Here is a 25,732-nt window from a genome sequence, read left to right as displayed (position 1 = left end):
TAACCTTGAGTGTAATCTCCACCTTGCTGAGCTGGCTAGGGGGAAGAAGGAAGCAGTACTGGCTTAAAAACCACAGACACTCTTACTTCTTACTAAATTTTCACAGATATTCTTGAATAAATGTTTCTTCAGTTGCTGTTCACCCTTAGAAACATTTCCAGAGACTTTAAAAGGCTGGATTTTAGGGGTTTTTAAAATCACTTTCACCAGTTTCACTGGGGAGCAGGGCAGCAGAGCTCCTCATGCTATCCTGCCAGAAGTTGATCACCAAGGTTGCCCACTCTCACCACTCTTATTCAACATAGTTTTGGAAGTTTTAGCCACAGCAATCAGAGAAGAAAAGGAAATAAAAGGAATCCAAATCGGAAAAGAAGAAGTAAAGCTGTCACTGTTTGCAGATGACATGATACTACACATAGAGAATCCTAAAGATGCTACCAGAAAACTACTAGAGCTAATCAATGAATTTGGTAAAGTAGTAGGATACAAAATTAATGCACAGAAATCTCTGGCATTCCTATACACTAATGATGAAAAATCTGAAAGTGAAATCAAGAAAACACTCCGATTTACCAATGCAACAAAAAGAATAAAATATCTAGGAATAAACCTACCTAAGGAGACAAAAGACCTGTATGCAGAAAATTATAAGACACTGATGAAAGAAATTAAAGATGATACAAATAGATGGAGAGATATACCATGTTCTTGGATTGGAAGAATCAACATTGTGAAAATGACTCTACTACCCAAAGCAATCTATAGATTCAAGGCAATCCCTATCAAACTACCACTGGCATTTTTCACAGAACTAGAACAAAAATTTTCACAATTTGTATGGAAACACAAAAGACCCCAAAGAGCCAAAGCAATCTTGAGAATGAAAAACGGAGCTGGAGGAATCAGGCTCCCTGACTTCAGACTATACTACAAAGCTACAGTAATCAAGACAGTATGGTACTGGCACAAAAACAGAAAGATAGATCAATGGAACAGGATAGAAAGCCCAGAGATAAATCCATGCACATATGGACACCTTATCTTTGATAAAGGTGGCAGGAATGTACAGTGGAGAAAGGACAGCCTCTTCAATAAGTGGTGCTGGGAAAACTGGACAGGTACATGTAAAAGTATGAGATTAGATCACTCCCTAACACCATACACAAAAATAAGCTCAAAATGGATTAAAGACCTAAATGTAAGGCCAGAAACTATCAAACTCTTAGAGGAAAACATAGGCAGAACACTCTATGACATAAATCACAGCAAGATCCTTTCTGACTCACCTCCTAGAAAAATGGAAATAAAAACAAAAATAAACAAATGGGACCTAATGAAACTTCAAAGCTTTTGCTCAGCAAAGGAAACCATAAACAAGACAAAAAGGCAACCCTGAGAATGGGAGAAAATATTTGCAAATGAAGCAACTGACAAAGGATTAATCTCCAAAATTTACAAGCAGCTCATGCAGCTCAATAATAAAGAAACAAACAACCCAATCCAAAAATGGGCAGAAGACCTAAATAGACATTTCTCCAAAGAAGATATACAGATTGCCAACAAACACACGAAAGAATGCTCAACATCATTAATCATTAGAGAAATGCAAATCAAAACTACAACGAGATATCATCTCACACCAGTCAGAATGGCCATCATCAAAAAATCTAGAAACAATAAATGCTGGAGAGGGTGTGGAGAAAAGGGAACACTCTTGCACTGCTGGTGGGAATGTGAATTGGTTCAGCCACTATGGAGAACAGTATGGAGGTTCCTTAAAAAACTACAAATAGAACTACTATATGACCCAGCAATCCCACTACTGGGCATATACCCTGAGAAAACCAAAATTCAAAAAGAGTCATGTACCAAAATGTTCATTGCAGCTCTATTTACAATAGCCTGGAGATGGAAACAACCTAAGTGCCCATCATCGGATGAATGGATAAAGAAGATGTGGCACATGTATACAATGGAATATTACTCAGCCATAAAAAGAAACGAAATTGAGCTATTTGTAATGAGGTGGATAGACCTAGAGTCTGTCATACAGAGTGAAGTAAGTCAGAAAGAAAAAGACAAATACCGTATGCTAACACATATATATGGAAGTTAAGAAAAAAAAAATGTCATGAAGAACCTAGGGGTAAGACAGGAATAAAGACACAGACCTACTGGAGAACGGACTTGAGGATATGGGGAGGGGGAAGGATGAGCTGTGACAGGGCGAGAGAGAGGCATGGACATATATACACTAACAAACATAAGGTAGATAGCTAGTGGGAAGCAGCCGCATGGCACAGGGATATTGGCTCGGTGCTTTGTGACCGCCTGGAGGGGTGGGATAGGGAGGGTGGGAGGGAGGGAGACGCAAGAGGGAAGAGATATGGGAACATATGTATATGTATAACTGATTCACTTTGTTATAAAGCAGAAACTAACACACCATTGTAAAGCAATTATACCCCAATAAAGATGTTAAAAAAAAAAAAAGTTGATCACCCATTTGTCATTTAACGTGGAGGTGAAGGAAGCAAAGTGCTGGGGCCGTACATGTGCTATCTCATTTTATCTTCACAACTGTAAGGCAGATATGACAGATCTGACTTTTATAGACCATGAAACTGAGTTCCAAAGTCCCAGTAAAAAAGCAAATAGTGGCAACAATCTGATTCAAAACCAGGTATAACTGCCTGCAAAGCTCATGTTCTTGATTAAGCCCGTCCCTTCATCTCTGATACAGATAGTTTTAAAAATGAGACCTCATGAGACAGTTATATCCCTGTGCAGGCACAATAATTTCTTTAGGTGATACATCAATTTCTTCCTCCTCCAGATCTTTTATAATAATACCATGAGAAGTACTACTCTGTTTCCTCATGCCTTGAGCTACATTCCCACAAAGAATCTATCTTTTATCTTTTCTGTACTTTTGAAATCTGTTTTCCTAAAGAGCAAAGTAGGTATGATATGCACTGTGTTTGGTTCTTTGATTATTATGAACATTAAGATGACAAGGTCTCTTTGCTCCCAAGATTACCATTATGCATAAGCACAGATGCAAAGCCAAGCAAAAATGTCATTAAGAAGTGATACCTCCTTTAAAAAAGACTCACACTTATTTTGAAGATTCTTAGATACAAAATTGTCAGATTTATGGGGAAAGTTTAACATACCAAAATATTCATAGTCACAACTCACAGTCATTAATGAGAAGATTCCACTTTAAAAGTGATATCATGCTCTTTAATATATTTTAAAAAACGAAGTGCCAATATTTTGAAAATTAAAAAAATTCTTACCATCCAGATTTAAACTAAAACAAAATCTAAAAAAATAAACTAAATAAACCTAAAATATATAAGAAGAAACCTTTCTCTATATTCACATGCCAAAAAAGAAATAAAATTTAAAAATAAAAAGACATGTCAATCTAGATTTGAAAGTTTAGTCATTATCTCTATTTGGCTCCATTTATCATTGTTACCAAAAAAAAAAAAAAAAAAAAAAAATGGGGGGGTGCCAGTTTTTACCACCTCAAAAAGTCATATTTCCTGGTAACAAATTCTCCTGCTTAATTCTGATGTTGTGCTAACCTAAGTGTTAGAGGAAAAAAAGAATAGCTACTGAAGACAAAACGTCCTAAATTACAAGAATCATTAAGGGAACTGTGAACACGTGGTAAGGAATAGAGTTACATGTTATATTTAAATAAATGTTAAAGAATGCATTAGGGTGAGACTGTTTGCTCCGAGTGGCTATTTCACACACAACAGAGGCCCACCACACTTGTAAGTGTTCTGTCACACTTGGTCACCCCAATTAGAATCTGGCAATAGGAAAGACCCTCAAAAGTTCAGAGAAATGTTTGTTTTTGAAGATCTTTAATCTCAACCATCAACACCTTACTGAAATAAACAAAACACCTTTGCTAAGGAAGCAAAGATGGTGAAGACTTAAAAGAGATGAATCAAAAATAATTAAAATTACTTTGTTGATAGAAAATGACAGCACTGGAGGACAGCATCAAGTCACAGCTGCTCAAGTGACAACGGCATCGAACGGCTATTTTAAGTTTGCCATGGTGTGCTCAATAGCTGTTTGAAGAATGCAGTAAATGTACTTACCAAATATTTCCCCTCCACTAGCATATTCTGTCACCAGATAAATCATCCGTTCTGTCTCCATAACCTGGTGCAAAGGCAGGAAAGTGACAGTGATACAAATGACAGGCTGATATCACAGGAAGAGAAACGAATGAATCTTCTTTTGTCATTTGAAGTATTAATAACCATTACTGCCTAAAGGAAACTTAAAACATCAGGGGATTGGGAGGGTGACAGACATAAACGTTATTAAGAAGAAAGGGGGAAAACAGGTATTCCTCCAAGTTCTTAAAAGTAGGAAATATTTCCTACTTGAGAGAGTCCTTTTGTCATCCCAGGAGGCCTCTGCAACTTTTTAAGCTCCACAAAACTGAGAAGCGAAGAAGCTGCCAAGAACCAAAAAGTTCACATTCGACAGTGATCACCTGAAGCTCAAAAATGTCCCCCGCAAAACCCAACCGAAACAAAACTTAGGGAGAACAACAGGAATCACTTAAGAACTGCACAAATATCACATATGGCTGTGCTTTTTTTAAATGGAAATGACAACTTTCCTGTCCACCATCCTTTTATTCAAAACTGGGAACGATAATATAAATATTCAACACTTCAATAATATAAACGACTTACTTGTATTTTTATCTTAGTCTCTATTTTGCCACTGTTTACAAAATTAGTTGTAGTGTGTTGTCAGTTCCTTCTTCTTTTTTACCTTTTTCATTAAATATTTATTAAAGTAATATATGAGTATATATGTTCATTATAAACATTTTAAATACCCAGTATATAAACAAAAGACCAAAGGTTTTCCTCTTTCCAACCCCCTCCATTTTATTCCTCAGTGGAAACACTGTTTATAGCTTATTCTATAACATTTTAGAGCAGTGCTGTCCAATAGAAACATTGTGAGTCTCATATAAAATTTTAACTTTTCTAGTAGCCACATTAGAAAAGAAAAAGTTAATTCTAATAATATATTTTATTATCATTAATATTATTTCAAAAATTTTTAATTGTAAGCAGCTCCAATTTTTATATTTACATTAATATTAAGTGAAAGTAAAAATCCAGTTCCTCATTCACTCTAGCCACATGTTAATACACAATAACCACATGTGGCTAGTGGCTATCATAGTAGGCAATACAGTTTTACACTTTCACTATGCTTCAAGGTTAATTATTTTATCAAATCATTCCCTAGTCACTTTATTTTTGACATCTCTATACGTTAATACCATAACAGTATCACACATTACCTTATAATAATAGATCTATTTCTTCTTTTCAATAGTTTCATAGTACTCCATTGTATGTATGCATATTCTTTTAATTTTTCAATCTAATAACTGTGTCATTTTTTTCACTTTAATTTAAAAACTCTCTATAGACTGGTGATACTAGCCCACTGTTACATGTATTGCTTCCAAGTTCTTTATATGTTGACTTATATAACAAAAAGTAAGTACCCTAAATATATGCAGTTGTTTAGGGAAAAAAAGAAAAGGAAAAAAAAATGTCATAATGTATATCTCCTTTGTACCAGGCCTTTTATTGACCGTAAATCTTTTAAATTTTATTGAAGTACAGTTGATTTACAGTGTTGTTTTTAATTTCAGATTTTTTTGAAAAGAACTTTGCAGGAGTTCAAAAACTTTCCTATATAGTTATCTATATTTGGCTCACTCTGTAAACCCGAAGAGACTAAAGCTTTAACAAATGACCTGAAAACTGCCTTGACAACTCAACAGCCATTCTTCACCTTGGCAGTTCAGAATCTCCCATTAACAGTATTAGCTGCCAGAGAGCAAAATTAAAGCTTAAGAAAGGGCAATGTTCAAAGCCAGGGCTGAAAGTATATAAACCTTATAGGCTAATGAAATCTTGGGTAAGAAAGGTAAATTTGCAGATTTCAGTTATAAGGTTAGTACCTATAAGTTAACCTCTTGAGAAGGATCAGCCTAATAAGCTCTACAACTATTTAAAGATGATTTACTTTAAAAAGTGAGGTCAAGGGCTTCCCTGGTGGCGCAGTGGTTGAGAGTCCACCTGCCGATGCAGGGGACACGGGTTCGTGCCCCGGTCCGGGAAGATGCCACATGCCGCAGAGCGGCTGGGCCCGTGAGCCATGGCCGCTGAGCCTGCGCGTCCGGAGCCTGTGCTCCGCAACGGGAGAGGCCACAGCGGTGAGAGGCCCGCGTACCGCAAGAAGAAAAAAAAAAAAAAAAAGTGAGGTCAAGAAGTTTACTCAACCTGTCAGGATAGGAAGGAAGCAGAGGTTAGACACCTCTGAGTTTGCAGATACAGGCCTTCAGACAACCCCAGAAACCTTTCATGGGTTTCCTTCTGGGGTACAGTGGAGGTGTGGTTCAACATAATTTAGTGTGATGGATTTCAACAAGCCTGCTCCTGCTGATCTAATTCATTTCATTATGTGAGCAGCTGATGCCAGAGACGAGCCCTAACACTGTAGCCTTAACCGTATACACTAATATCAAGACATGCTTTCTTTCCCATGAAAGCAACAGACTATGAAAGCTTCCCCTTTGGGCCTTGGTCAATGTACTCTTCACACTCTTACACATGATCCCGGATCTAGGCCAGTAACCACTTACTGCAGACTAACAGCAGCAAATGAATTGAGGGGGTGGCCACATCCTGCAGAACCAGGTGATGGCTGATCTGGTAGAAAGCAGTGAGCAGGGCTGGCCCTATGTACAGGCAGAGCTCATGGCTGCCAACACGCTGCAATTTGAGAAGCACCTCAAAGCTCTACCTCTCCCAAAATACCTCCTCTACCAGCCTGCTAAGGCAAGGTCCTCCTCTCCTATCTGGCTTAAAATTCCAGTCATTAGATTTACTGCTTTTGCAATAAGGCTAGGGAATGACTTTTGATGAAGGCATGAAATATGCATGCTTCTTGGAAGATAAGAAAACTAGAACAGAAATCTCTTCCATTACACAGAATCAATCTCTTGGTTATCAAAGTAATCAAATGCTATCTTAGAAAACTAAGTCTAGTACCCTGTTAGAATAGAAAGGAGGTAGGCTCTGACTCATACAAGAAGCCATGCTTAAAATATCCTTTGCCATCATAATTCATAACATGATCACAGAAATTAGTATTTAAATAATATTGTAAAAATTAATATTACTTTCACCCCTCAAAATTCTGTTCCTTTTGGGTTCCCCATTCTGCTTTAAGATTCTGACCTAAATAAGTAAGTTCTCATCACCTTTTTGTGTAACTCTAAGAATGGCATCCAAGTTTTAAAGAACAAATTATAAAGGCCTACTTAGGTAAGTTAGACCTTACCAGTAAATACCCAAGGGAAACAGAAGTACTGAGTCGGGGGATAATAGGGTAGGATAAATAATAGGATGAATATATGAACATAGAAACAAAAAAAAGTTGCAGATGTTCACCCACCCACCTTCCCTTCAAAAGTAACCACAGACACAAGTGACCATTCTGGGTTCTTTGTTGCCATACACTACACCACTAGTGATCCTACCTGGTAAAGCCTGATAATATGGGGGTGGCAAAGCATCTTCATAATTTGAACTTCTCGGAAAATCTTCTTCAAGTTTTCTTCATCCAGCTGGGTCTTATCTATGATCTTGATAGCAACCTGACAACAGAGAAAGAAAATTTACTCTGATGCATTATTTATTATTTTTTAATAAATTTATTTATTTTATTTATTTATTTTTGGCTGTGTTGCATCTTCCTTGATGCACACGGGCTTTATCTAGTTGTGGCGAGCGGGGCCTACTCTTCGCTGCAGTGGCTTCTCTTGTTGGAGAGCATGGACTCTAGGCACACAGGCTTAGCAGTTGTGGCGCACAGGCTTAGCTGCTCTGCAGCATGTGGAATCTTCCTGGACCAGGGCTCGAACCCGTGTCCCCTGCATTGGCAGGCAGATTCTTAACCACTGAGCCACCAGGGAAGCCCTCTGATGCATTATTAAAAGGAGTTTACTAAGGAAAATTAAATCCACTTTAAAACGTATTCTACAAAATACAAACTGCCAGTATTTTGTTTACAGAATGCCAATGAAGAAAATAAATTCACTCTTTTTAGAAAGACAGAAAATGGACTTCCCTGGTGGCGCAGTGGTTAAGAATCTGCCTGCCAATGCAGGGGACACAGATTCGAGCCCTGGTCCGGGAAGATCCCACATGCCACGGAGCAACTAAGCCCATGCGCCACAACTACTGAGCCTGCTCTCTAGAGCCCGCGAGCCACAACTACTGAAGCCCGCACGCCTAGAGCCCGTGATCTGCAACAAGAGAAGTCACCGCAATGAGAAGCCTATGCACCACAAGGAAGAGTAGCCCCCACTCACCGCAACTAGAGAAAGCCTGCACACAGCAACAAAGACCCAATGAAGAAAGCAAGGGAGGAAGGAAGGGAGAAAGGGAGGGAGGGAGGGAGACAGGAAATGGATTCCTAGCAAGTTGGTCTCAAAGGAACAGACTCCTAAAGCTAATGGGTCTTCTGCCATTTCTTAAATTGCTGCTACAGTAAAACCCCAGGACAAAATACTTCATTACTCTGCAGATGCAGTTACATTTTAGGCAAATCATGCTGGGTGCAGAGAATGGTATGTAGGGCCTCTTATTAAGACAAGAAGCTTATATCATAAGTAAGTGATGACTTAGTAAGGGCTGACCAGAAATTCCACAGGTGCATCCCACACCTCACCAGGTGCTTCTGTAACTCAGTAACAGTAGTAGTAGTGGTGATGGTGGTGGTGGTACCAGCAGCAGTTACTATATACTGAACACTAACTGTATGCCAGGCATAATCCTTAGTGCTTTGCAAGTACTGACTCCTTTAAACCTTACAACACTCCATATTATTATCAACCTTATTTTACAAATATGGAAACTGAGACACAAAGAGATTAAGTAATTACCCAAGATTAAGTAATTTATAGCTAGTATGTGGTAGAGCCAAGATTGAAGCCCAGGTATCTCAGCTTTGGAATCAAATTCTTAATGATAACCCTGCAAAAATCTGGAGATCTTTCTGTGCTGTATACACACTGCTTCAGCATAAAGCAGCTTTCTACTTCGCTCCTAATTCTTAAGATACTCAGCAGCATACATATTTAAAAACAGAACGAACGATGAAAGACTTTTAAAATTACTAAATCTAAACTTCGTTATTCTCAGTGAAATACTCAAAATATTGGGGTGCCCCCGAATATCTCTATATCTCAGTTTCAATTACTCAAGCAGTATGTAATCAATGAATACTAGTTGGACGAAGGACCAGGACTAGGCAAATTCTAGCCCCTTTCAGTTCTTAAAATTCTATGATTCTATACACTGGGGGAAGAAAATAAAATTTATACTAATTGAGAAAAAAAGGAAAAAGAAAAAACAGGGAAGCAAAACTGTCAATACTAAAAAGTTTAGCCCAAGGATATAAAGACAGTATGGAACTGTACGTGGTAGATGATTCGACTGTATGAATGAACAACATAACAATAACTTTGTTTGGAGCTGTTTCAGATGTAGAATGAGGACTAATGGGAGAAAGGTACAGGCAGACAAATTTCAGCTCAATTCAGAGTTAAGCCCTGCCTAATGATGGAATGTGATAAAATGAGGTGGGTGTAGCTTGAGTTTCAGAGATTAACCAGACACAGCCTTCACTTCAGTGAGCTCACAATCTAGTAGAGGAAAAAATATGTGAAACAGCCAACTATACAACATTGGAAATACAATCAATAAAGCTATGTACACAGTATAAGTAGAAAAGAGGATGAAGTATGACCTTCACTTGGGGGGAGAATAAGTAGACATAGGGAAAGACTTCACAAAGAAGACAGAACTTGAGAAGAGACAGAATTGAGATGGGCAGAAAAGAAGGAAGAGAATTTTATAAGGAACAACAGCAGAATCATTAACAAGTCCTACCAGCTGCCTGACCTCCTAATAAGTCTTGAACCATATGACCCGCGATCACGAGCATTTCTACTCCTCATCACTGTGTCAGATCACACACAGTGTGCTGTCTAATATAGTAGGGACCAGCCACATGTGATTACTGAGCACTTGAAATGTGCACGTAAAATATACACCAGATTTCAAAGACTTAATATTAAAAAGGGAATATAAACTATCTTACTGATAATTTGTACATTGATTACATGTAGAAATAACATTCTGGATATACTAGGTAAATAAAATATATTATTAAAACTAATTTCAATGAAAAGGCAATCCTATGGAACGGGAAAAATATTTACAAATCACATATCTGATAAGGGATTACAAACCAAAATATAGAAGGAATTCATACAACTCAGTTTAAAAAAAAAAACCCCAATTCAAAAATGGGCAAAGGACCTAAACAGACATTTTTCCAAGGAGGACATACAAATGGCCAACAGGTACATGAAATGGTATTCAACATCACTGGTCACCAGGGAAATGCAAATCAAAACCACAATGAGACACCACCTCCTGCCTGTTAGGATGTCTACTATCAAAAACACAAAAGAGGGCTTCCCTTGGTGGCGCAGTGGTTGAGAGTCCTCCTGCCGATGCAGGGGACACGGATTCGTGCCCCGGTCCAGGAAGATCCCATATGCCGTGGAGCGGCTGGGCCCGTGAGCCATGGCCGCTGAGCCTGCGCGTCCGGAGCCTGTGCTCCACAACAGGAGAGGCCACAACAGTGAGAGGCCCGCGCACCGTAAAAAAAAAAAAGATAAATGCTGGCAAGGAAATGGAGAAAGGGGAACCCTTTTACACTGGTGGTGGGAATGTAAACTGGTACAGCCACTCTGAAAACAGTATGGAGGTTCCTCAAGAAATTAAAAAATAGACCTACCATATGATCCAGCAATCTCACTTCTGGGTGGGAAACGAAAGGAAACAAAATCATTATCTCAAAGAGATTATCTGTACTCTGATGTTCATTCAACAGTCAAGGTACCAGAAATGACCTAAGCGTCCATCAAAGATGAATGGATAAAAAAATGTGGTGTATGTATACTACTGAATATTATTGAGCCTTAAAAAAGGAAATCCTGTCATTTGCAACCAGTGGATGAACTTGGAGGACATTATCGTAAGTGAAATAAGTCAAAGACAAATATCACATTACCGCATGGTATCACCTACATGTAAAATTTAAAAAAGAACGAAAGAACAAACGAACAAAAGAAAGAAAGAGTCAAACTCATAGAAACAGAAAGTAGAAAAGTGGCTGCCAGGGGCGGAGAGGTGGGGAAAATAGGAAGAGGTTGGTAAATGGGTACAAACTTTCAGTTATAAAATGAATAAGGTCTGAGGATCTAATGTAAAAAATGATGACTACAGTTGATAACACTGTGCTGTAGCATTGAAATCTGTTGAGAGTAAAACTTAAATATTCTCACCATATAGAAAAAAAAGATAAATATGTCAGGTGATAGATATGTTAATTAACTCAAGGGGTAAACCCTTTCACAGTGCATACATATCAAAACATCACATTGAACAATTTAAGTATCTTACAATTCTATTTGTTAATTACACTTCAATAAAGAGGGGTGGGGGGGAACCTAACTAATTTCACCTGTTTTTACTTTTTGAAATATGACTACTCAAAAAGTAAAAATTATATACATGGCCCTCATTTTATTGGACAGCCCTGGTCTAGATGATACCAATAAGCTAGCTACCAATTAAAGCAGGTATTCCAGGAAAATGACTTCTGAAATACTTGACCCAATACTGAGAATTGCCAGCCACCTATCTCAAAGAAACTTGGCAGGCTACAAGGCACTCAATGCTCAACACTGCCTCGGGGAGAATCTAAAATAAGGTCTCAAAAGTTGCATTCCAAGAACTCAATTTAATTCCATTAAAAATTGTTTACTGAGCAACTGACTGGCTTAAGGCAGTGCCCTTGAGCAGCTCACCAGCAGCTACTCTCAACAGGGATTCTGTGAGACAATTAAGTTTTACACTCAGTTTTACAGCAGTTCTCAAACTTTTTGGTCTTGGGATTCCTTCTCTTAAAAATTACTGAGAACCTTCAAAGAAGTTTTGTTTATATGGGTAATATCTATCAATATTTACTTAGAAATTAGATTAAAATTACAATCAGGAATTAAAACAAAATTTTAAAGCAGAAGAATACACATGCACACATTTTATCAGCCATCAGAGTAATCATATCATCAAACATCAGGTGGTCTTTTGAAATCTCCACTGCATAATTATGAGAGAATGAGAGTGAAAAATGAAAATAATGTTTGAATATTTATAAAAACAGTTTTGACCTAGGGACTCACTGAAAGAGTTTTGGAGACTCTGGAGTCCCTGGATCAAACATTGAGAACAACAAGGCATCACTGTATGTAATGAATTAACTTCTTGCCTAGGTATCTAGAATGGTACTGAAACAGGAGGGAAGGGGGCAGAACACAACCTTTAAAAGAATGACATGGCCATAGGACATGACAAAAACTGGTTAGAACCAACTAAGTCCAAGATGGCGGAAGATGTGACTTCCACTGGACCTTAAGCCTCATTATATGCTCACTGTAATACATTAGCATATGCTAAATGACACACCCACCAGAGCCATGACAGCTCTGAGGCTAACCATAAAAGGTCAAAAAGTGAGCGGTGGCCCAATTCCTGGAAATCCCTTCCCCAAAATAATTGGAATAATTCTCCCACTCATTAGGCTACGAAATTACCCAGCCCATAAAAACTAATCATGTCATATTTCGGGGCCTCTCACCTTCTGCGATGGCCCACATTCTGTCTGTGGAGTGTGTTTCATTCTAAATAAATCCACTTCTTACCAATCACTTTGTCTCTCACTGAACTCTTTCTGTGACGAGACATCAAGAAACTGAGCTTCATTAAGTCCTGAGACCAGGTGTGTGATCTCAATTAAAAGACCGTGGGTTCAAGTCCCAATCTGAGTTGCACGGTTTCAGTACCACCTTTGGGAAAACTGAGAAAATCTTCACTCAATTTTTTTTTCCTGTAGGACTTAATTCCTTCTATAAGAATTAATTCATTCTCAGTTGAGATGGCTTCTAGAAAAGGAATTTAAATGTCTTTACAATCAGCCTTGGTGAAAAGCTTTTTCCTTTTAAACTTACTAGAAAATAGAATTGTCATCAGGAAACAGGTTTAATGCAACCCAAAACCACCACAAACTGCACAAGCTAGACTATAAGCACTAAATGGCCATGATTAAAGATGTACCATATGTACCACGGTCAGGACGTAGGCTGGTCATACTCTTGGGAAGATCCTGACCTTTGCGCTGGAACCAATCAAGGAGTTGGTATTTTAGTTTGTAACAAATGTTCAGATCAAGTACTAAGGGGCAAAGACATACATTTGGAAAGAACCCATTACTCCATCCATTTTACATACCATCATAACTGTTTCTGGGAAAATATGCAGCTGTCAAGCCTAAGGAATGACTGAGATGTTAGGATTCTAGCCAACTTCAGACAGGAGGATTCAACATGACCACCAACGATAATAATGGTCAATCAGCTCTCAATGAATTCCAAAGGAAATACAGTTGACCCTGAACAATGTGGGTTTGAACTGCTAGGGCCCACTTATACACGGATTTTTCTTGATAGTAAACACTACAGTACTACAGTCCATGGCTGGTTGACTCCACAGATGTGGAGGAATCAGGGATGTGGAGGGCCAGATGTAAGTTTTATGTGGATTAATCCCGGTGTTGTTCAAGAGTCAACTATAGTTTTAAATAAAAGAAAAAGAAAAAAAAAGATTCAACTATTGTTTAAAATATCTAGCAGGTCTTTAGGTGATTTTTATTTTTCTATACTTCTCTGTTTGGGCTGTACTGAACAGGGAAAATAAAATAATTCATGCATGCACAATGTCTGGGGGATAGAGAATTGAGAGCTTACCTGCACTGACAAAATATACCATGAAACATGCATTATTCTTGGAAGTATTTCTAAGGTGGTACACGGTATATCGTGCATAATTAATAAATGAAAATTTTCTGGTGACGACTTGGAATTCAAGGCATAGAAGGGACATTTTTTTTTTTTTTTTTGCAGTACGCAGGCCTCTCACTGTTGTGGCCTCTCCCGTTGTGGAGCACAGGCTCTGGACGCGCAGGCTCAGAGGCCATGGCTCACGGGCCCAGCCGCTCTGCGGCATGTGGGATCCTCCCAGACCGGGACACGAACCTGTGTCCCCTGCATCGGCAGGCGGACTCTCAACCACTGCGCCAACAGGGAAGCCCCAGAAGGGACATTTTTAAGGCAAAAAAGAAAATAACTTCTCAGTTCCAGTAATTCCCATCTGGTTAACATTTACCGTCTCAGAAAACAGAAGTCCTAGGAATGTCTCTAACACAATGGGCAACTCCCTCAGCCTAACTGACATTATTGTTGTTGTTATCTTAACATTTACATGGTGCCAACAATACTTTGTATGCTTTACAGAACATTAAATCAACTCCTGGCCTGTAGGTTTACCACTTAAATGAACTGAACAAAAAGATCTTTAAAAAGGGATGGGGGGAGATAGGAGAAGAGGATGGAGTTGATAAAAAACACGAAGGTAAGGTTAGAATTACTTACAAAGTATCAGTCCCCATTCCATTTTCAGGTATTTATTTTGGATTGACCACATCTCAGAAGTCTAAAAGGGGGATTGAGATTGAGATTGACGGCTGAATTCTAAAGGAGCTATTTAAAAGGATGCCCTGAAGCCTTTTTTAAAGGAAGAATTTAAAGGAAGGGCAGGAAAGAGGGAGAGGCCCAAAGAAGATTGGAGGGCAAACAGGAGCTTTGAGAAGAGAGGAGGGATTGGGCAGAAAAGCATAGAGAAATGGGGAGGAAAAGGGTAAGAGCTAAATGGTTTAACAAGGAAGTCCTAATAGTTTAAAGTGGCTACCAAAGCAAATGGTATAATGAAACGATACCAATTGTTACAGAAATGTTTTGAAATAAAAGAAAAACAGAACAGCAGTTAGTCCAAGGAGAAATTTAAAGTTATGGTAGGAAATTAAGCTATGAAAGATGAAATTTTCGTGCCAGAGAAGAAAGACTGGACATGTGAGTAAAGAACTTGGCAATGGCCTGGACTGTGAGGTCAGAAGGAAGCAGAAAGCTGAATGGATTTCAAGATGAATTTTCTTAATGAAGTACATGCTACTCCTTCCTAGAGTGCCAGCTCATAGGTAAAAATAACACAGACTCACAGAAGGATTGTGCTCTTCCCAAGAACGGTATTTGTCAAGGAGTCTGTGTACTGCTGGGCACATTTAGACGCAGCACCTAGAACACTCAAAGCTTTTTAAATCACCAGCTGGAAAGAGAGCTAATCTCCCCAATGGAGATTTATTACACTGAGCATCTTGCTAACCTTACAATGAACGGTAGTGTTGTTCCCAGTGAACAAAGTCAGCAACAGTTCATATTTTAAATTGTTTTAAATTATATTAATATGCCCCCAAAGCCTAATAACATAGCCTGCAGTAGCAGGAGGTTGATTGAACCAAGGGAACACAATAACAGTTGAAAAACCATTCTAAATTCCTCATCTCTTTGCATCTCCCAATTATTTGGTAATGAAGACTAAGGGAAAATAGGAAGCAATCTCCGTTATCAGATAAGCATCTTACCCTCCCTACTTCTGAAACTCTTACCTGTCCTGCATCCTTAGATGTCAGTACTGTGAGCTAATTGTGAAGATGTACATCTTCGTCAAGCCAGGCATTTCTAGTCTGAATGGTTATAACACTGGGCTGTCTGTCTTCCCTGCAGCAGCCCAGAGTTAGAGCCAGCTTCCCTGTGCCCATCAGGAACACTGCACCAAGCACCTTCTGAGGGGCTTTCCTAATCCCAGCTGCAAACCATAAGTGCTGGCAGGAAATGCCCCCTGGGATTCCACCAAAATGGGAATATTTTTGTGTGGTGGCTTTTTGCATTTATTCCGACTTCAATGAGTTCCTTTTATTAAGTAGTCATCACATTTTCAAACCAAATAGATTTTATTTCCATAATGAATGTCTGTGTCTCATGTGAAGTGAACAGTGAAGTTTAAGTGACTTAAATCACTCGCCTGTATAGTCTAACTGGAACATTAATTAATTCTCAAATTTCTGATATTTATTTTAAAGGCAGGAGGAGGAATGTTGATAAACAACAGTGCCATAGAAAAAAATCTGAAAAACTGTTTCAGCAAAGTACAGCTCATTATTATATGGATTATTGCTATTAGATTGGCCAAAAAGTTTGTTCAGTTAGTGAATACGTTGTTCAATTCAGTTCTTGGTGGAAATTACTTTTATTTTTACTTAAAACTGAATGAACTTTTTGGCCAACCCAATACATATCACATGTATGTTAACATTATTGTACCCATATTAAATGTAAAAACACAACTACATGAAGCATGTACTTCATATCACAGTTAACATTTAATAAGATTGTTCGTCCTTTCCCTTAGCAGGATTACATGCATCCTAAATTCTGACTTTCTATAATAGTCCTAAATTGACATTACAGTACAAGTCTAGAATTCTAAAAAGCTACTAGAAGTACCAGCAAGGATTTTACTTTTAAATAAGCTACCATAATTATGTATTAATTCACTAAAATATTAAGTATAGTTAATAACAGTGAGGGTTTTTTAAAAAACTCATTAAAAGCATCCACAATTTAAGCAAAAACCAACCTATTTATTACACTGTCTACTGGGCCCTCTTTTGATCTTATGACAGTATTGCTTTTAAGCAAATGGATATGACTCCTAATTCACTGCCAAAGAGACCCAAAAGAATCTCCAGACATCAGAAATAGTTTCATTTAAGACAGACATATTTGCATAAATATCTTTTTAGAAAACTAACAGACCATGAGAAACATCACCCAAAAAATCACAAGGAACGAGAATTATGAGATGAGAAATGAAGGGAGAATAGAGAGCGGGGGGAAAAGAAAATAAAATGTTAATTGATAATAACTTCACACTAAAAGTAATTATCCCTCCCTATTCTTTTTTAAATTTATTTTATTTTTATTTATTTTATTTTTGGCTGCGTTGTGTCTTCGCTGTGCGGGCTTTCTCTAGTTGCGGTGAGCGGGGGCTACTCTTCGTTGTGGTGCATGGGCTTCTCACTGCAGTGGCTTCTCTTGTGGAGCACAGGCTGTAGGCGCGTGGCTTCAGTAGTTGTGGCACATGGGCTCAGTAACTGTGGCTCGCGGGCTCTAGAGCGCAGGCTCAGCAGTTGTGGCATATGGGCTTAGTTGCTCCGCGGCATGTGGGATCTTCCTGGGCCAGGGATCGAACCCGTGTCGTGTCTCCTGCATTGGCAGGCAGATTCTTAACCACTATGCCACCAGGGAAGCCCTATCCCTCCGTATTTAAAGATCTCTTTGAATTCTCCTGAGATCTCTGGGTCACAGATTTCTTTAGAGATCATACTTGCATTCTTTGAAACAAAGTCAAAGAAAATTCCAATAAATCAAATGTACTTTTCTGAGTAGAAGATGGCACAGAATAAAGAGTTCTGGTAGGAAAGACATAAAAACTAACACATACAGTAGCAGAATCTTTTTCCCTCTGAACAAAATCTCATAGAAGCTCTAATACATAAGATGAGGAATGGGAGAAGCACCTACTCTGGTTAACCCTGGGTAAGAGGTTCAGAGACAGACAAAACTTTTCAGAACCCTAGGGCTCTGGAGAACAATTCAGAAATCACTGGGACAGCAAAAAGAGAACTGGAGTGAGTTGAGATCTAGAAACATTTGTGACCTTGGGCATATCACCTTACCTCTATAGTCCTCAAGGTCCTTATCTACTAAATGAAAGATGTGACTGTAAGTGACTTGCAGGCAGAGTTATCAAGACAAGGTCTCACCATGCCAATTCCTAAGTAGAACTCTGAGAGACTCTGGTGTTGCTTCTTTTACATTTTTATTTTATTTTTTTAAGTTCCAAGGTTCATTCACATAAAATCAATCAGAATCACCAAACAGTTCTCAATCTTGAACAACTAAAATATTTAAGCCATCTAGTTTTACAGTGCTATATAATATAGGACGATATGATAAGCAGAAAGATGTATTTACCACATTTGAGATAACCTCAGTGAGTAAGCTCTCAAGTGTTACCTTTCTTACTTAAACAGCAATTAAATACATTGAAGCATAACACCACTGTCTACCTAGGAAAGCCTTGGCATTTTTGCTGCTAATATTTTCTCTATTGGTAAAATCAATATCTCCTACCACTAAGAAAACTGATAATCAATAATATTATTAATTTCCATTCCACTTACAGAACAAACAATGGTAGTCTAAATTAAATGGAATGTGATGCAGGCCACAATTAAATCAAACTAATTAAGCCATAAATTATAAACAAATTAGGAAGATGTCAATATAGAAACCAAAAATCCAAGTCTAAGAATCTTATCCAAATTTGATAGTTTCCATCTATAAAAAGAATCTTAGAAATGAGAAAATTGAAGTGTCAAGTTAGTTTTATATTTTTTCTTTGTGTTTTAGACAAGTTAATCCCAACATATTAAACATAATAAAAATAGCTTTAAATTTATTAAGCACTTAATACATGCCAAGGCAGTTACTTTTTATTATGAAAAATTTCAAATATATATAAAAGTAGACAGTAATACAATTAAATCAGCTTCAACAATTTTTAACTCATGGTCAATCTTGTTTCATCTATACCTCTACCAATTTCCTCCAAAATCCCAATTGCCATATCATTTCATTTGTAAATATTTCAGTATGTACCTCTAAAAGGATCCACTCTCTTATCTTAAAACATAACTATGGAACAGTTATCACACTTGAAAAAAAATAACAATAATTATAGGCATTAACTCAATCTTCACAACAACCCTGTGAAGTAGGTACTACTATCATTCCCATTTAAAACTGACGCACAAACCAACCAGGTAATTTGCCCAGGTTATACGGTACTAAATAGCAGAGGCAGAATTTGAATCCAAGCATTTGAGCTCTAGAACCTGAACCCTTAACTACACACTATGTTTTGCTGCCTCTCAAAACTAGATTTTACGGTAAGGAGTTCTTAAATATAAACATAGTAAACTGATTAACAAAGGAATGAATGACAGTATCAGAAGTCAGCAAAATTTTGAAACCGGGAAAATACATCACAGTACTTCACCTCTCCTCCAACTTCTTTCTTCATCTTCTGCTGGTATGCTCATGAACACCTCTACCTTCCTTCGTTTAACATAATGCCAATTATTACAAGGTTTGTTCTTCTCACTACAACCAGCTCCACCAGGTTAAGCTGATATTTGGGATGTACTCTCTGACTAGCTTTCATCAAAACAGACTCAGTGGGTGCAGTCCTACTCAAAATTAAATATTCTCTACAGAAGTCGTAAGATGTAGCAGACAGACCCTAAGGTGACCAACCTCCAGTGATTGCACACACCATACATTCATTCATGATTTTGTGTAATCTCTTCTCTCCCCTCCATCAAGCTGGAAGTCCTGATGAAGCAAGTGGCCATGTTTGAGAAGCTCCTAAGAAAAGGAACTGTGGATGGTCTCAAAGAACTGTAGGCCACCTCTCTAGAACCTGTGGGCAGCCTCCAGCCAACAGCCAGAAAAAAAGTCAGTCATAAAGCCACAAAAAAATAAACTCTACCAGTAGTCTGAATGGTCTTTGGAGTGGGTTCTTCCCCACTGGGGCCTCCAGATAAGAATGCAACCCACCCAATACCTTGATTACAGCTTTATGAGACCCTGAGCAGAGGGTCTCCTGACCCACAGAAACCATGAAATAAAAATGTGTGCTGCTCCTACCTCGACTGGGGAGTCAGCAGTGACTCCCATGAGGAAGCGATGCTTGACTGAGCTCTGATAGATGAACAGGCGTTAACTGGGGGGATGAATGGTCAAAGGTCCAAAATTGGGGTAGCATGGCAAACAAAGACTGAAAGAAAACGTGTGCTTAGAACAGGGTAAAGAAGGAAGACCAGACTGAGGAGGGTCTCATAGGCCCTAGGAAAGAAAGTGATTTGGAGGACTTTATCCTGAAAGCTATGATTAAAAAGTTTTAAGCAGTGGGTACCATAACACCTGAATGTCCCAGAGACATCTTTAATTCAACTGTACAAAATCCAATTTCATTATCCCTATTTCTCATTTCCCAATTTCTATAAATGGCACTATCCTTCTTCTAGCTAGGAAATGACAAACAGGCTACATTATTTTACATTCCTACCAGAAATGCAGGAGAAGGTTCTAATTTCTCCACATCCTCACCAATACTTGTTATTGTCCATCTTTTTTAAATTATAGCCATCCTGAAGGGTATGAAGTGATATTTCATTGTGGTTTTAATTCTCATTTTCCTAATGACTAATAATGTTGAGCATCTTTTTAAGTGTTTATTGGGCAGCTGTATACCTTCTCTGTTCATTTTTTAATTAGGTTGTCTTTTTATTATTGAGTTGTAAGAGTTCTTTATATATTCGCAATACAAATCCCTTATCAGATATATGATTTGCAAATACTTTCTCCTCATTCTGTGATTTGTCTTTCACTTTTTTGATGGTATTGTGTACAGCACAAAAGTTTCTAATTTTGATATGGTTCAATTTAATGTTTTTTCTTTTGTCCCTTGTGCTTTTGGTGTCCTACCTAAGAAACCACTGCCTAACTCCAGATCACAAAGATTTACTCCCATGTTTTCTTCTAAGAGTTTTACAGTTTTAGTTCTTACATTTATATCTTTGATCCATTTTCAGCTAATTTTTGTGTATGGTGTAAAGCAGGGGTCCAACTTCACTCTTTTGCATGTGGATATCCAGTTGTCCCACCATCATTTGTTGAAAAAACTATTCTTTCTCCATTTAATTGTCTTGGCACTCTGTCAAAAGTCAAATGACCACATTTGGCTTTTATTTCTGGACTCCTGAACCTATTCCACTGATCTGTCCTTACATATACTATATACTGTCTTGTCTCCTAGTTCTTGATATTCTAGATGTTGATATTCACCTTACTCTCTTAAGGTTGGTGTTTATTACACAAAACAATGGGTTTTGTAAAGTCTCAAGCACCCAACACAGGACCTAGGACCCAGAACCCAGAACAACTATTTATAATTATTTAGCAACTATTAATTATTAATAGCAACTATTAATGAACCAAACCGAAAAGATTTCTGCTTGTGATTTAGGGGGAACTTTTAAAATTATTTTTAAAAAGGTCAGTTGATAAAGCAAATATTAAAAATCGAGATGAAAATAACCTACCAACTTAGCAAAATAACAACAGAGAAATAGAACTAAGAAAGAACTGGAGTAACAGTTACTAGGCAACCACAACAATTACTAAAGGGAACGACTACTCCAAATTTTTATTCCAGTTAATTCATTCATTAATGTAACTGTGTATGTTAGATCCTAACTACTTCTTTTAAAAAAGAAAGAAAGGACTGAGGTGCTTACAAAATCAAACACATAAAATAAGACAATTAAAAAAAATCAATAAATTCTTTCCTCCTATTTTCTCAAAGCTATAGTGCCCTTGGGAAAGGGCCAACCACTTCTAGATCAGCAGATATGCAAAGGATTCATTAGCATTAAGTCCATTAGTCTACAGGCAACACACACGGGGAAACTTCTAATATATGAAACAAGGACAAACTGTGTTAGACTCTTCAAAGGATAGATATAGGAAGTTCTGGCCCTCACCTCCCCAAATCTCTGCTTTTTAACCAAAAAAGGATAAAGAAAAGTGAGGGTTTCTTTGTCCTCTGGTTCCTCCAAAGTAGGTCAGGTCTGTGTGTAATTATTGGCTTTAGCATTCCTTCAGAAAAGGAAGAGATGTCAATGCATGGAGAGTTTTAAAAACAGCACACTCAGGCTAGGGGTAGAGGCAAAAGAGTGCCTCTGCTGCTTACCAAAAAAACAAACTAAGAACAGTTTTTTGTTTTTAAAAATCGTAAGTCAATTTTAAGACAGGTAGGATAAGAGGCCTAATTTCTCATTCTAAGGCTACAAACCCCTGAACTTCTTGAACATGTGGATAAATCCTCCTTGTTTCATCTTCTTCCTAGTCATGCTCCCTACTTAGCAAGGTTGACATGAAGAAACCGTGAAAAACAAATTCAAGATATATTTACCGGAGGATTTTCTATGTAAGAACACCTACCAAAAGATTAATTAAGAACTAGTATTTTGCATTACCAAATCTTTCCTTAGAAAAAGAATCACTCTGGGGTTCTTTTTAACAATATGCTCATAGAAATTTTTATTGTGAAATACGTCACATACAAACCACAGTTCCTTATGTGCTTTTCTATTCTAGTCCCTATTTCAAGACAATCACTATCCTAAAATTTATATTATCATTCCTTTGCTTTTCTTTACAGTTTTACCCTATATGTATCACCAAACAACATATTATTTAGATTTGCCTGTTTTTAAATTTTATATCAAGAGAATCAGACTGATCATTGTTAACTGCCTTTTTTGATCCTTATAATGTATTTATAATATTCCTCCGTGAAGATGCATGCAGTGGTACCTAATTCACAATATTTATGCTAAATAGTCATTCTTTTACAAATATACCATCTTTATTATTGCTTTACAGTTGCTGGACATTTAGGTTGTTTGCATTTTTAGCTATTATGAACAGTATTTTAAATATTCTTATATTTGTCTCCAGGGCCATGAATACAAAAGTTTCACTAGGGTATATATTTAGGAACCAATAAGTAAAGCCAAATTGTTTTCCAAAATGGTCATATTCAACAGTGGGACTGTTCCCACTGTCCCATATCACCACCAACAACTGTTATTTCTCATTTTTCCCAGTCTGGTGAGTGGTGGGGAGCAAACAGTTCCTCGCTGTTTTAATTTGTATTTCCTTGATTACTGAAAAGGTTGAGGATCTATTCATATGTTCACGGACCATTTATTTCAGCCTCTGTGAAATAAACTTGTTCGCGACTTTCCTATTTTCTTTTTTTTTAATTTGAAAAGTTCTTTTATATTCTAGATGAACTTTGTCAGTACATCTTCTCTCAAGTTGTGGCTTATTTTTTCACTCTCTTTATGGTGTCTTTAAGTAAATTTTTTTTATTGAACTATAACAGATATGCAGAAACATCTCCAAATTATAAGTGTAACCCACATACGAAAAAGCAACTTGGCCCTTTTGGCTCTATGAGCAGCACCATGGCGGTCGCCAAGAACAGGCGCCCTTCTAGGAGACCTCACTTTTAGTCTAGTGCAAATTACCTAGACTATACGAAGGTGATAATAGCATATTATAAGTGATTTTTTTCCTACTGTGAAAAATAAAAAAGAACAAGCGCCTTACAAAAGGCAGCAAAATGGGAGTCAAGAAGAAAGTGGTTGATCCATTTCTTAAGAAAAATTGGTATGACATAAAAGCACCAGTATGCTCACTATAAGAAATACTGGAAAACCACTAGTTACAAGAACTCAAGGAATGAAAATCACATCTGATGGCTTCAAGGGTAGTATTTTTGAAGTGAGCCTTGCTGATCTGCAGAAGGATGAAGTCGCATTTTGAAAAGTCAAGCTAATTACTGAGGATGTTCAAGGCAAAAACTGCCTGACTAATTTCCATGGAATGGATCTTAGCCATGACAAAATGTGCTCCGTGGTCAAAATGGCAGACCATGATTGAAGCTCATGTTGATGTCAAGACTACCAATGGTTACTTGCTTCATCTATTCTGTGTTGGTTTTACTTAAAAACACAACTCTCTGATGCAGAAAACCTCTTAGACTGAGCATCAACAGGTCCACCAAACTTGGAAGATGATGGTAGTAATCATGACCTGAGAGGTGCAGACAAATGACTTGGAAAAGTGGTCAATAAATTGATTCCAGACAGCATTGGAAAAGACAGAAAAGACTTGCCAATCTATTTATCCACTCCATGATGTCTTTGTGAGAAAAGTAAAAATGCTGAAGAAGTCTAAGTTTGAACTGGGACTAAGTTTGAGCTTCATGGTGAAGGTGGTAGTTCTGGAAAAGCCACTGGGGATGAGACAAATGCTAAAGTTGAACGGGCTGGTGGAAATGAGCCACCAATCCAAGAATATGTTTAAGATTCAGAGAAAAAATCCGATTTGTGGGGAAAGAAAGCAATTTTGGGTTCTCAATAATTTTTAAGAGTGTAAGAAGTCCTAATGTCAAAAAGTGTGATAACTGCTAAATCAGACATATGTGGTGTCTTATTCTCCGTGCCATTCAACCTCATATGTCCCATCTCTTCTTTCTCTGTACTAAATTTCAGAAATTTTCTTCAGATCTATCTTCCACTTCACTCTTGAATTCTATCCAATCTATACCATCTTTCCATTGTGTTTTGTCATTTTTTTCTTTAAATTTATTTATTTTTGGCTGCGTTGGGTCTTTGTTGCCACACGTGGGCTTCTCTAGTTGCAGCGAGCGGAGGTTGCTCTTTGCTGCAGTGCGCAGGCTTCTCATTGCGATGGCTTCTCTTGTTACGGAACACGGGCAATAGGCACGCGGGCTTCAGTAGTTGTGACACGTGGGCTCAGCAGTTGTGGCTCGCGGGCTCTAGAGCGCAGGCTCAGTAGTTGTGGCGCACAGGCTTCGCTGTTCCACGGCATGTGGGATCTTACCGGACCAGGGATCGAACCCGTGTCCCCTGCATTGGCAGGCAGATTCTTAATCACTGCGCCACCAGGGAAGCCCCTGTCATTTGTTTTTTATTTCTAGAAGTTCTGCTGAGACTGAGCTCTTCTTTCACACCTTCCTCAACAATTTTGAGTCTCTTCACCATACCGTAATTTTAATCTCCTCTTTTATTTCTTTAAACATCTACAGTCTTTACAAGACTAATGATTACCGCTGATGTTTTAGTTATCTAACACTGTGTAACAAACCTCCCCAGAACTTTGTGCATTCAAACAACAACAATCACTTATTTTGCTCACAAATTTGCAATCTGCCCAGGGCTCAGAAAGGACAGCTTGTTTCTGTTCCATGTGGCATCACCTAGGGCTGCTTGACAGGAAGTTGGAGGATCCAGTTTCCAGAGGCTTCTCACAAGGCATCAACAGGTTAGCACTGGCTGGCAGCTGGCAGCTTAGGCCTCAGTTCATCTCCACATGGGTCTCTCCATGGACTGCATGGGCTTTTTCACAGCATGGTGATGGGTTCCAATAATGAGCATCCCAAGAGAGCAAGGAAGGTGTGCGGCATTTCTATGACTTAGCCTCAGAATTCACATAATATCACTTCCGTGTTGACTGACTTTTGGTCAAAGCAGTCAGAAAGCCCTGGCTAGGTTCAGTGGAATGAGACAGACTCTACTTTTTTTTTTTTTTTTTTTTTTTTTTTGCGGTACGCGGGCCTCTCACTGTTGTGGCCTCTCCCTTTGCAGAGCACGGGCTCCGGACGCGCAGGCTCAGCGGCCATGGCTCACGGGCCTAGCCGCTCCACGGCATGTGGGATCTTCCCGGACGGGGGCACAAACCCGTGTCCCCTGCATCAGCAGGCGGACTCTCAACCACTGCGCCACCAGGGAAGCCCCAGACTCTACTTCTTGATAGCAGAATAGCAAGGTTCTAGAAGGG

General features: G+C 38.3%; 1 protein-coding gene and 1 pseudogene across 5 annotated transcripts in view; one reads left to right on the top strand and one right to left on the bottom strand.

The window, feature by feature from the left end:
* The window catches only part of SIK3 (SIK family kinase 3), a 247,073-nt gene that overhangs the window by 101,247 nt on the left and 120,094 nt on the right, over positions 1-25,732 (bottom strand). For all 5 annotated transcript variants that reach the window (XM_060017902.1, XM_060017904.1, XM_060017903.1 and 2 more), the window contains exons 2-3: positions 7,619-7,735; positions 4,128-4,191 (exon numbers count right to left, since the gene is read on the bottom strand). In XM_060017902.1, coding sequence (XP_059873885.1) covers positions 4,128-4,191; positions 7,619-7,735 — 181 coding nt within the window. The remainder of the gene's footprint in view (positions 1-4,127; positions 4,192-7,618; positions 7,736-25,732) is intronic.
* LOC132429508 (small ribosomal subunit protein eS1 pseudogene) lies at positions 23,055-24,865 on the top strand (annotated as a pseudogene).

Source organism: Delphinus delphis, chromosome 8 (assembly GCF_949987515.2).
Source record: "Delphinus delphis chromosome 8, mDelDel1.2, whole genome shotgun sequence".
NCBI classification, from domain to species: Eukaryota; Metazoa; Chordata; class Mammalia; order Artiodactyla; family Delphinidae; genus Delphinus; species Delphinus delphis.
This window is presented reverse-complemented; position numbering and strand designations above follow the sequence as displayed.